General features: G+C 42.8%; 1 protein-coding gene across 1 annotated transcript; it reads right to left on the bottom strand.

Moving 5' to 3' along the window:
* Window positions 1–1,375: 1,375 nt before the first annotated feature.
* dll1 (delta-like 1 (Drosophila)) lies at window positions 1,376–8,648 on the bottom strand. The gene is made up of 12 exons (XM_015386483.1): window positions 8,164–8,648; window positions 7,761–8,063; window positions 7,125–7,185; window positions 6,486–6,743; window positions 5,309–5,369; window positions 5,076–5,206; window positions 4,801–4,970; window positions 4,495–4,711; window positions 4,196–4,369; window positions 3,385–4,114; window positions 3,068–3,299; window positions 1,376–2,970 (listed from the first exon to the last, which is right to left on the bottom strand). Exons 1-12 carry the CDS (start codon window positions 8,215–8,217, stop codon window positions 2,965–2,967), a joined length of 2,397 nt encoding a protein of 798 aa, XP_015241969.1. The 5' UTR covers window positions 8,218–8,648; the 3' UTR covers window positions 1,376–2,964.
* Window positions 8,649–13,439: the final 4,791 nt, after the last annotated feature.

Genomic DNA, 13,439 nt, shown 5'->3' on the forward strand with positions numbered 1-13,439 from the left:
TCTCTGATGTATTGGTGGGAGTGGCAGCCTAGTGGTTAGGGCATAGAGCTTGGAATACAGAGGTTCTGAGTACAAGCCCCACTCCCACAGACTGCCACTCTGGGTCCCTGAGCAAGACCCTTAACCCCACAATGCAACTGCAGGTGCAGCACAATGGCAGCCCACTCCTTCCCAAGAGGATGGGTTAAATGCAAAGGGTTAATTTCGTTGCTCTGTACTTTGACAGTTAAAGCAACCTTATTTTGGTCCAACCTGTTTTTTATTTTTAGTAAATGACGGTGCTAACAGAGTTATAGTGGGTAAGATATTAATTGTTAATTAATCATACATTAATTAAACATTAAACCCTAAACTATAGCTTTAAAACTTTTATTCATATAACAAACAGGTAAATTTTATTTTTGACCTTTTTCTTAAGGTTTATCAGGCCTCATGGTGTAATGCTTAACAATAAAAACTGTATGACACAAAGTGAAAAATGTATACAATGACATGGTAGACATGACCAGAACAATTTATATAAGTTAGGTGGTTCATTTACAAAAAGGAAAATGGGGTTTTACTTTTTTATATTACTTATGAATTTTATGTCAAATTGATTAAAGAATTGCTTATATATTTTCATATCTACATTTTAAGATCAGTTAGCCACTCCATGACGTCTGTCTCTGTGGTAATCTGCTTCATGTCAACACTAAATCCTGTTCATCCTTTTAGAAGCCGTTGTGAAGTTCTGATCATCCGTCATCCAATTTTACTGCCTATCTTGAGAGTGTGTGTTTATAAGAGAATGCAAACCATATGAGTTTCTTTGATGGCTGTTTCTATTCTCTCAGTGGTCGCTGAATGGCACACACATTCACACACATTTATATACAGAGTGTTGTCAGGCAGGGGCAATGAGGACTAAATCCAGACTGGTGGTTTCTATCTCTAGCTATAAATACCCATCTGCTTAAAAAAGATCACACACATGAACTTATAGACAAATAAAGAGGCTCATAGACAAAAAGAGATTCAGTCACAAACACATTAGGGAACCAAAACACACACTTGGACTCACATTCAGATCCACACAGAGAAATGACTCTGGCCTCAGAAGAGGCTCGCTAAGCGGTCTATGATTATGGGGTGTGTCTTTGTCTCATTTAGTGGTTCCACAAGGAGACAGTCTTCTGCTGTGTCAGACAGATTCACGCAAACAGGCTCCCACACACACATCATGCAAACGCTGCTTACACAATCATTTAGTGACGACAAATCCCTCTTCTTAAAATTATACTACTTTTTAAAATACTTGTACTTTCTTTGCTGTAATTTCAAGTCAATCCAAACTATTTTAAATAAGAATAAAATACTTTCCAACACCACTGGAGAAGATTTCATTTATCTTTTATTTTGGAAAAATATCACATTTTCCAGTTATAAAAAATGACAGGCTCTGTACATACGACTTTTCTCTTAAATACAACACAGTCACAGTGGTCTCAAGTGCCTAACACAAGCATACATACATACTTACATACATACATCATCTGCCAAATAAAAACAACACAACTTAAATTATATTGGGCATAACAAAAACAGCACAACAAAATGGAACAAAAATAATTACATAATTAAATTAAATGCATACATCTTTCTTTATATAACAAATAAAATAAAAACAAAACAAAACAAAAGATCCTAACCAGCAGCAGCTGGAGTGATGGTGTCCATTAATTGGTTGATAGTGGAAGACTGGGGTAAGTGGGCAGCCTATACATTGACAAAAATGCGGGATTTGTTTCTTCTTTTCACACACACTGTCATACACACAATCATTAACACACACATATTCACACACACCTCTATAGTGCAATGAGGTCTTGGTAGTTAAGACTTTATAGCTCGGCCTTGTTCTCTTGAAAAAAAAAAAAAAACATCATCAAGAGTTTAGGAAAAAGCCAAACTGTCAGTTTTAGGTTGAGCAGGTGATTTGATAATTAAATATCATGTGTACATTTGTTCTTGTTTTCCTTTCCCCAAATATTGCCCTTTGTATAAGACATGTCAGGGTTTAGAGGCCAGTATGGCCCAACAGCATCCATGGTGGATCGATCTGCAGTCACTACTGGAGTTTTCAGGTCTCTGTTTCCTGCTGAGAACCAGCTCAGCCACATCTGTCAGTGCTGTAGAATTGAGAGTGTTCTACTGTCCTACAAGTGTTTCTAAAATTTAAATAATTTTTTTATTTGCTTAAAATTAATTAATTGATCTCCTAAAATAGGCACCCTATGACTAAAGGGACTTCTGCTGTTGCAACAGCTCAACACTCAACTCTGCAGCACTGCACAGAACAAAAACTGTAGGAAATCCAGGACAGATTTTACACAGCAATGTAAAACCACAGCACATAACAGTACTACAGCAGTACTTTATAAGTTTTCAGTACACTCAAGGTACAACATTGTTCATTTAGTGGGTACACCACCGTACATTATCATCGGTCGACATCCAAGGCAATGCTGGTTATCGCTGCTTATCAGGAGAGAACAGTACATAGACTTATGAGCTGTGAATCTGCCAGTGCTGCAATGAGACATCAAGCAAGCTCATCATAAGTTCTCCGGCAGTTTTTTTTGACACTCTCAGTCAGCATTGTGTCGGTACAAGACCTGTACGGTTTCTGGCACTTTGTTCTGGCGCTTTATCCGTAGCAGATATTTACCAACAGACCTGCGTCCATCGAAGGTCTAAATATTCTAAAACGACCCGTAGTATTACTGTAGTCCTCGGTTATGGCCAAGCAGGTGATGACTCTGCGCTGGCGCCTCTTTACCTTGGCTCAAAGTCCTCTAGGAAATCCCAGGGAACAGCAGCAAACAGCAGGAGTAAAACCTCCCGGAAAAAAAAGTTGAGCTCTACTGCTCAGGGTTGGTGAGTGTGTGGATAAACATCAACCACAGGAAACTGATATCATAATTATACCTGTAAAACAGAGAGAACAACGTTAGTATTGGAGTACAATACAAAATCGAACAATATTTTTTGAGTCTAAAATGTTTTAAATCAGTGGTGTCCTCACCTCTGTAGCAATGATACATTCGTCTTTCTGGTCTGATATGACGTAGACAGACTGGTATTTGGTGTCACTAGGAGTGGGGTACACAGCCTCACTGCTTGACTGGAATTTGAGATCGCAGGTTGAGTGGTACTGAGAATCCATCGCTGTGGGACAGTTTAAATCAGTGCATGACAGATCTTTTGCTTCGCTGCATCCTGGGGACTCTGCAACTGGTTTAGTTTCTGATGCAATACTGTGGGAATAACAACAAAATGATTAGAAATAATATTCTTAATCCTGCATGGGTTTACATTGTATTTAGGGGAATTCTTGTGTACCTGCTTTGTCTTTTCCTAAATTCTTCCTCTGTGCTGGGCTCATCTAGTGATTCGCTTTTGGGCTCTGACTCTTTAAATTCCATCTCTGCACATGGCGAAAGATCTTCTTGTCGGAGTTCATGAACCAGGTTGTACTCCACACTTGGATAACGAGGCTTAAAGCCATTTTTCTCTGATCCATTCAGGCTGCTGATTCCACTCAGACCCCCAAGTGAACCAGCAAGGTCAGAATGATAATCTGCCTTCTTATTAGTGTTTTTAATTGACGTTGTCATCAAACCACCAAGCTCCTTGTCACTTCGAAGACAGTTATTGGTTGTCAGGTTATTCATTGTCTCTTGACTGTCACTGTGAAAGCTGTCACTTTGGTGACTGTGTCGGGTTTGCAGCTTTACCCGAACATAGACCACCAGCACAGAACAACTGATGAGAATCACAAGAACGAGGAAAACGCCGGCACAGACAGCTGTCCATGGAAACCTGCTGTCATCATCCTCACCGATGTCAGAATTCCCACTTTCTGAGGATGAATATCGCCGATCTGGTCCATCAATGACTGGCTGGGAACCCCCAGAAACCTCTGGTAGAAGGAACTGGCAATTATTTCCACCATAGCCAGGCACACATGCGCACACGTAGCGACCATCGCGTTCATAGCAAGTGGCTCCATTATGACATGGGTTGTGAATGCAGCGAGAGATAGGAGAGCTGCAGTTTATTCCAGTATATCCTGCAAACAGAATTTAAAAATCTCAAAAAGCTGCTCCAAAGTGACATATCACAGCAAATAAGAGATTAAAAAGTGTCATACCTGGGGGGCAATTACATGTGTAGCCATCCATTGTCTCCTGGCAAGTTCCACCATTTTGACAAGGAAAGAATTGACAGTATCCAGAAATGCTGCTGCTAACCTCACAGTTTGGACCTGAAAACCCTTCAGGGCACTTGCACAGGTAGGAGTTCACCAGATCCACACATTCTGCACCTACCAAGAGATTATTTACATTTAAATTAAAGTTAAATTGTTTAAAATTAGTCTCCCACTATTAAACCACTTGGCTTAAGTACAATGTGGAGTTGTTCTACTGACAAATGTAGATAAGAACCTACCATTTAAACAGGGATTGGAGGAGCAATGGTCAATTTTCTTCTCACATGTGAAACCGGCATATCCCATTGGGCACTGACAAAAGTAGCCGCCTTCAGGGTTGTCCACACAACGTCCACCATTGAAACAAGGCCCATCCGCACAAGTATTGGCACTTAACTCACAGTTGTTTCCATAAAAACCAGGGGGGCATGTGCATTTGTAGCCACTGTCATTGTCCTGTGCAGATAACAACTTAAGGTTAGGGCACAAAAAGAAGACCATAGCTATATCAAAAGACATTGTTATCTTTTTAAATTGGTACTTACAATGCAGCTGCCACCGTTACGACAAGGATTTCCTGAACACTCATTGACTTGGACCTCACAGTTTGCACCCATATATCCAGGTGGACAGGTGCATGTGTAGCTTCCTTGACCAGTGTTGGTGCAGGTGGCCCCATTAAGACATGGCTTGTGGTGTGTACAGTAGTTCAGGTCTATAATTTTCCAAAAACAGGAGTCATAAGCCAAACAGATTAAATATGAGGCTTGCCAGGATGAAGAAAACAACACGGTTTTTGGGAATTTGTCAACAAACTCACCCTGGTTGCAGAAGAGCCCACCCCATCCCTCCTGGCAGTTGCACTGCCATGGCTGTTGGCAGGTGCCATGGAGGCATCCTGGGTAACGGATGCAGTCATCACAGTAACGCCCGGTGAAGCCCACACGACATCTGCAGACACACCATTCATTAAATATCAGTAATTAAAGGGAAAATGATGATGAGGAAAAGCTTAGTTCAGAGATGCATGAAGGCAGTTTGTTTTGGACTTACTTGCACTCTCCTGGTTTATCACAGAATCCATGTTCTTCATCACATCCCGGAAGACAAATTGCTGTAAAAAATAAATGACTAGAATTAGACAAACTATAAAAAAGTTGAGATTTTTAGTTTTCAATTCAGAAAAAGGGTAATGAAGGGTATTGATAAGGGTTGTTATTTTTATAAAAACCCTTAGGTTTTTCTCTGAGTTGTAATTGCAAATTCTGATGAAATATTATCCCTTAGCCAAGCTGGAAGCTATCAAAGTTTGGGTCTAAAAACAGAAGACCTAGCCAAGAAGCCCTTTCTAACGGGGTTGCTCCACAATAAAAACCTCTCACACAAAGCCCCCTTTCTCCCCTTGACTGTGGGTCAGAAGTCCCCTTTTCTCACCCCTTGCCTCTGTCCTTTTTTTATTCCTCCATCCTCCATCCCCTCCCCTACTTCTTATCTCCTCTTTCTTCCTCCTCCTCTCCCCTTCTTTGCCTCTCTCCTCATTCCCCTCCTCCTCATCCTCTACCACCTTTCCCCCCCAGGGCCAGCTGGTCTGTGAGGAGCTAACCACCAGACAGCTGCTCCATTGTCTCCTCTCACTGAGCAGCTGCCCCCTCCACAACAATACACAACCCAGCTCAGCCAATCACCAGCCTAGACTGCAACAATACAGGACCCCTACTTGGCCAATCGGCGAGGAGGTTTGGGGGCGAGGAGGCCCCAGTGGTCTAATGGAAGGCACGCGGCGTGTGAATTACTGAGGAGCCACCGCGGCTCATTAGAACGGAGGCCTCTGGTGCAATGGGATAACTAACTGACGCCTGTTGCACACGGGCTCTGCATTATGAGGTGGAAAAAGTCTCCAACAATAAAGGGAGGCAAATGACTGTTGGGGGATTTATTTAAGATTGGAAAACAGATGTGTAAACTGTGCAGAAACCAGCAAATCCTTGAAATACCAGTTTATTTGTGACTGCCTTACGAATGTAAGAATCTGTTTTTGGGGTGATCAATAATACCAAGAGTGAGCTTGATGAGCACATCAGATTCCTTAACTAATACGTCACCAGATCCAAAAAAATATGGATCATTGATCAGCCTTAGGTATTTCTATCTCACATCTCACGTTCACATTCAATAAGCTGCCCTACTGAGGAACAATGACACAATTCAATTGCTGAGAAATCCCACTCACGTTCAGTGCAGTATTGGCCTTTCCAGCCGGAATTGCATATGATTTCACCACGCTCGCCACAGGTAAAATGTCCAAAGGCATCATCCCGGGGCCTGCAGAACACTGAGCAGCCATCACCGTAGTAGTGCTCGTCGCATAGAAAACGGTAGGAGAAGCGCAGCTCCGTCCTACTGGCCGTCTGCATGTCCTTGGACCATTCCTCCCCCACGGTAAGGTGTCGCTGAGTGGTGAACCTGCTGATCAATCGCTCCGGGTTTTCTGTAAAAGGTGTTTACACAAGTTAATTTGTTGTCTGGCTAAAAAACAAAGCCTGTATTGTTGTTTCTTATATTATGGATATGACAACTCTTTCATCCACTGCAACTTCAGTTGTTACTGACGATGGCCTGCTCTAATTTTAGCACTAAGTGATGGAGAGACAACACAATGACAGTACATCCTAATGATGGGCCGATTTTAGAAATATCTAAGGTCAAAAATAAAAATTATTGACTATTTTCATCTCAAAATATGAGAGTTGTTATGTCAAGAAATGTACACTGTTTATAGTGCTGAGATTTCAGCTTATTTCCGGATCCCTACTGATGAAAATAAGGCAATAATTTGACCCCATGTCTGTCTTCTCTTGCTGTCACCCACCTGTTGTCAGGTCGTCCAGGGAGTCAGTGTGCAGAGCTTCAATGATCAGTGAAAACGTCCCCTGAGGAAAGACAGAGAGAGGTTCAACAGCTGCTCTGCTAGAGGCAAACACCCCCCACCTCACCTCCCCTCCAGAGCAGCAGAGGGTTATTAGGAGGCCTCACAATAAACTTCAGTCTAATTCTCCTGTTGATTAGTGGTCTAATATGGCTGGGCTACCTGCTCCTTTTTTAACACCCCTACCAACATCACACTCCTATCGCCATAAAACTAAAATGAAGTGGAATTTCACGCTGGGGTGCCAATGATGTGCCAACGCAGAGGATGTTAGATTTCCCACTATGACTGGTCTGAGGGAAAAATCTTTTTGGTGACACAACCCCTCCTCCCTCTCTCTTTCACCCACATCCCCTCCCTGTTTTATCTCACCAAAGAGCAGAGAAATTACTACAATGGCTCCCCTCACACACTGCTGACAAAGACCATCACAAGAGTTTAGTCCAGAAGCATCTGTTAGGTTTTTTTAATGCTTAAAATAGAGTTCCCCAAATTTAAATTCCTTCATCAATGACATACATTATTTTATGTTTGGCGAGAGATTAAAATATGTTTCAGGACAAATGTACAGTTACTCACTGGCCAAGTGAAGCCGAAGGAAAAGCGGATCGGATTGGTGAAGCTGTCTGCGTTCGTCTCCGGCACCTGGAAGGAGTTGGAGCCAAGCACGGGAGTCACCGCGCCTCCGTAGGTGCAGGGGGGCTCAGGGGAGACGCTGGCCTGGTAGTGTTTAAGGCAGACCCGAAAGAAGGTCTTGCATTCGCACTGCTGGTGGCCCTGCGGGTGCGCGGCGCCTCCTGAGCAACAGTTCACGTTCCCAGCTATTCCCTTTTTGTTGAGAAACTCCTGCAGCTTGAGCTCGAACACTCCGGAGCATAAAACCTAAAACACAAACAGTATTTTAAGTATCTTAACAGACTAAAACTTTTTGGATACGATTTTACAACTAAGAGCGCAAAGAGCGCTCAATGTTGGACCATACCTGGCAGGAGAGTAAGCTCAGACTGACAATCAGGAGCAGACACAGGCGTCCCATTGTGATGACAGCCCCCTGGACAAGCAGTGAAAGCTCCGCGGTTCCCAGTAGCACCACTCAAACACTCATGGAGAAAGTTTTCAAAGCTGTCCACTGTGGTTCAGTCAAGGCGAACCTATTACGCACAGAGCCGAATGTATGGAAACACTTTCCCTGCGGCGCGTCAGTCACCTGTCCATCTGCTCACCGCTCCCAAAAACTTTTAGATTGTTTTCGAAACCAATTTCACCGATTCAAGTAAGATCCAGTGGAAAAAGTCCCCTTTAAGAAATCCAGATATCGTGGTTAATTCCAATGAGTTTTCGCTGAAAGTATATTCTTCTTTATTTGCTCCAGAAATGTTCTTGTGACATGCTAAAATTAATACATCCTGACCGAAAACCAGCCTCTGCTTTCCTTTGATTACATGTATCAGTGCGTAAGTCTGATGGGTTTTCTGCCTGCGCTGGGTTTTATACCGGGGCCAGCAAGCAAAGGGTAATGAGATGCAAATGAGGCCCTCTGCCTCACTTCTCCCCTCCTTCCACCACCACCACAAGTCCGCCCCGGGCCATTACAAAGACAGAGGAGGAGGGTGGGAGTCCCCCCTCCAAAAAAAAAAGAAAAAAAAAAAAAAGAAATCACATTCCCCCCATCTCTTCTTCTCAAGGGGACAGACCAAATGGCTACTGAGCTGTTAAATGTACAACCTTCTCTTCCCTTGATGATCCCCTCCTCTACAGCGCACGGGGCCTATTTACATTCACAGAAAATTATTCAACATTCGCACGGAATCCTCAACAGGAGATTTATATGCGCAGCATGCGGATTGTGGCTATTAATATTTGAGCATTTTATGGTAAAGTCTTGGCTGACCTAATGCAGGATTGCGCGGCCAGCCAGCCACTCGGCGATCCGCTAGAACCATCTGCTTCATCACATTCCTATGGTGTTACCCTGTGTTTTTACATGTTCCCATCCAAACCTATAATAATACTCTGTCCTCCTTATTTCCCATCCAATAAGATTTAAAGTGCGCAACGATAATCGTTGAATTAACACCATATCTTACTGGCAGATTAACTATTTGATTTGATTATGTATCCAAAATAGAAATGGGGTTTCAACACACATTAAATTTGTATTTGTGATCCAGTATGTTTACGTAACAGCTTGAAGAGCAATATGTCTCCAAACAAAAACCTCACTTCTGTGCGTAAAACGCATCAAAATACGCAATAGGGGCTACAGAGCAGCGTACCTCAAACATTTATTTCTCTTCACGTCTACATTTCCTCTACATTCCTTTTGGTATATTGGGACAAAAAAAGAAAAAAAAATACTTGGTGGTGTGTCACTCGCGTGGCTGTCATTAAGGGACTTTGTGAGGAGAAGGCGGGGGGAGGATGAGAAGGAGGGGACCCACAGAGGGAGTAAACTTTTTTCTCTTTGTGCTTTCAGCTGTATGTTAATTGGGCCGGCAGCACCTGCTCTCCCACAATAATGCAACACCAGAGACTCACACATATGCACACATAGACACATAGAATGCATGGCCAGTTTTAAAAATAAGAATCTAAAGTTGTATTTAAGTATGAAGTAATTGATTACCTAAAGACACGAACGGTACTTAAAAGACTGGTACAATCTTATGTTCTGCAGAGAAAAAAATGACTTGAAGTTCTGTTTGTAACAGGGTCGGATGACATCAGTTCACATGGACTCACAAGCCCATTTGCATATGTTTTTTCTTTTTTTTTTTTAACCCGATGAAAAATCCAAGGAAGAATGCACACTTGTTGCCATCAAGTTATTATGAGCTGGCCTCTTGCCCTAAAGCGGCTTTAGATGTTAATGGACTTTTGATCAAACTTTAAGTTAATCTATCAGCATGCTGTTATTTTTCTGCTGTAGAATATTTTAAGTGGGGCATTTAAGAAATATATCTTAAGGCACTTTTATTTCATTTATTAGTGAGATATTAGACAGCCACACGCGCTGTGTTATCTGTGAATATATGGGCTATGTTCACAAAAAAGTAAATGAAAGGCTTTATAGAGAGCCGTTGATTGGCCAGAACAGTTAATTGGTGTTTGGAGCCACACCTGTCAATCACCTCAGGCTTAAGGCCATGTATCAGAGATCCAGAAAGTGAGGGCCTCCCTTCTGAATTATTTATTTATCACTGTGTTGGCACAGCAGCAGAGCCCACTATGGAACAAGTGCACTGCGTCAGATTACTATGCAACTTCTTATGTCTACTAAAGTACACAGGTTCTGCGAGGAGGGGGAGAACTAGGGGAGGGATGCTTAATTAACATAGTTGGAGCTGCTCTGCATAGCACCAGTGTTTTGGTCTATAAACAAGGACTTCATTCACAAACTTAAAGCAACATCACCTTTAAGCCTTGGTGCACATAAAATACTGATGCTCTGCTGTGTGCAAGAAAGAAAGAAAGAAAGAAAGAAAGAAAGAAAGAAAGAAAGAAAGAAAGAAAGAAAGGAAGGAAGGAAGGAAGGAAGGAATAATAATGGCACCACTATGTTCAGAGTGGCTCATGTTTAGGGAGAGTCTCTTGACCAAAATCATAAAGGGCAGTGATGCATTTCTTTGAGGGAGCTGTAGCCCTGTTGTTGAACATAGGCTTGATGACCTGACTGTGAATATCCAATATTGCTTAGTATCTGTGGAGATGCTGGAATGACCTTTAACCTTAAGCATTAACACTATGATCCTTGCCTGCATCAATCTTTCCACATATAGCCCATTGAGCAGTAGGACGCTGTTCATTTGACTTTACCAGTTGATTTCAGCTCCCACTGTCAACAGTCATCATTGAACCATTGGAATGGCGTAAAATCCATGTCTTGAAGCCTTTTATTTAAACTCCTCCCGACTCTCCGAGTTCTTCAGTGCCCTCTCTGTTAGGCCAATATCTACCATCAGTCACTCATCACCATGACGTGACACACATTTCCCGATTTCAGAAGCAAAGCGTGACTGAAGGGCATGTGAGATGAGCCCCCCTCAGCTCAAAAACATCAGTACCACACTTTTTTCTAAGACATCATTTATGTCAGGAGATTGTGTGTCTTAAGGAAACAACATGAACTCCTCCCCTCGGACCCCTATTCTACAGTGTGCGTGCCTGTAGCAGCGTGGACGCGCGTGAGTGGTTGGGGGTGGGGGGCTAGTAAATTGTTTAAGTGGAGGTCTGATTGTTTAATTAAAGTGCTTTCCTGTTGTCTATCTGCATGCGCGCGTGTGTGAAAGAGAATAGCCGCTTGTAAGCGCGTGTTTGTGCGTGCATGCACGCGCGCAGCGGGAACAACAAAGGAAAAGGTCTCGCGCCCCGCCGCTCATTCATCTCTTTCTCTGGTGAAGTAATTCCCATTGATTTCTATTGAACGGCGAGTCGCGAGCCCCTCAGGGGAGAACTTGTGATTTGTGAAGGGTCGCGAGGACAGGACACGCCCCTTCTCGAGCCCCGACCATCTGCTCACAAACACCACAACACCGACCAAGCAGCCACCTTCTCTCATCACCATTTATCTCCACCGCTTTCCTCATAACCTAATCTTTATTTCTCCTACTCATCATTCTGTTTCTTCATCTCTGTGTGGCCTCTTTTATTTCCAAATGCAATTTCCAAAAGAAGAAGCCAAGAGTTACTGGGGGAACTGTTTTCCTTCAGAGCCAAATCACAGTGGTGGCATGCAAGGGCTATGAGGTGGCCATATGGCCTGAAAATGTGTGTGTGCATGCCAAGAAATGGATGGATGGCCATCGTGGGAACCTCCACATTATCACCATCACACCAACTACACACCGATGAACACTGTTCCACATAGCACCTGATTTCTATGATAGACAAACAGACAGATGGACAGATAGTTAAAAAAGGCCACCTTAGTCCAATTCAAACCACTTGTTACCACTAGAATGAGAATATGACGTCTAATATCAGTTTCAGATTTAAAGATGATTCCTCAGAGCTATCATCATTTTTTTTGCACATCATTTACTTAATGCAAAATATCACAATATCATTACACATTTTTGGAGATGTATAAATACTTTTTGACATTTTAGTCCTTGCCTGGCATTTAACCCTTCGAGCACATCATCTTTAGTTCTATGTTGTTGTTTTTCCTTAGGTTGTTCCAGTGCTTCCAAAACTCAGTGTGTGAATGAACTGATCACCAGCAGTGAAATGAAGAAAAGCAATGGTGGATAGATTTAGATTTTAGCTGCAGGTACTTTTTTTTAACAGAAGCTGATGAAAAATGTATTTTTGAACAGTTCATTAGTCACATTCTGATAGTAGTAAACAACCTCAGTGTATTGATTAATGTAGCATGCTTTCATCCCATTATTGAACTTAAAATTTGCTTTTGCATTCACTCATTTATATAGTCGGTCCTGTAATCATTACACTTTTTACTTGAACTGTTTTAACAGTTAAAGATCTGCTTGATCAGAGGCTCTGTGACTTTTAAAATCTGATATAAAATTACAATAAACAGACAAATCCCTATCCCCTGGATTTTGAACAAATCACACAAGAGTTGCTCCTGAAGATCTCTGACCCGTCACTCTCCAGGAGTCCTTGGCCTTTGGTTTCAGAGGGAGTGGCCTCCAGCAGCTGGATTAGCCAGGCCAGCTGCCCACAGAGACGCTGGACCCTGGACGCTGACACCAGACCCCCAGGGTTTCTGCTATCAGGAAACCTAAGGGGATCTGGACAGCGCCTTGTGTGTGTGGCTGCGTGTCTCTGTGTGTTTCTTATTCAATCGGACAACTGTTGAGCTCTTACAGATTTGGGCAGCAGTGTTCTTTGTATGAGTGTGTGTGTGTTTGTATGGCCAATTCTTTCCGGGGGTTAACTGCTGATCCAGTACAAATGGGAGGTGCTGGGGGTGGGTGAGGGCTTGGAGTGGGCTGAGGGCAGTCGTGTGCTCCTGGAACATCTGCCTCTGTTGCTCTCGAGTCCAGCTTTGCTCAGGACAGGAGAGGAGGGGGGCTGAATCAAAGGGGATGCCATCGAAGAAGAGAAAGAGGAGCAAGTTTAGCAGGAGGAGGAAGCTGAAAAGAATTAACCTGAATAGGCAGCAAACTCAAACTATGAGAAATGAGAATGAGATGCAGGATTATGGAGTTTAAGCCCTGCTGGACTGGTCACTCTGTAACATTTGTGGGGGTGTGGTGTATAAATGTATGCATGCAGATGTGTGCAAAAGCA

Source organism: Cyprinodon variegatus, unplaced genomic scaffold (genome assembly GCF_000732505.1).
Source record: "Cyprinodon variegatus isolate N-32 unplaced genomic scaffold, C_variegatus-1.0 Scaffold369, whole genome shotgun sequence".
Classification (NCBI taxonomy): Eukaryota; Metazoa; Chordata; class Actinopteri; order Cyprinodontiformes; family Cyprinodontidae; genus Cyprinodon; species Cyprinodon variegatus.

Coding starts and splice junctions, on each gene's coding strand:
- dll1 (XM_015386483.1), bottom strand. CDS start 8,217: ATGGGACGCCTGTGTCTGCTCCTGATTGTCAGTCTGAGCTTACTCTCC. Junction 8,064..8,163: donor TGAGCTTACTCTCCTGCCAG/GTATGGTCCAAC, acceptor TTTGTGTTTTAG/GTTTTATGCTCCGGAGTGTT. Junction 4,370..4,494: donor CTCCAATCCCTGTTTAAATG/GTAGGTTCTTAT, acceptor ATCTCTTGGTAG/GTGCAGAATGTGTGGATCTG.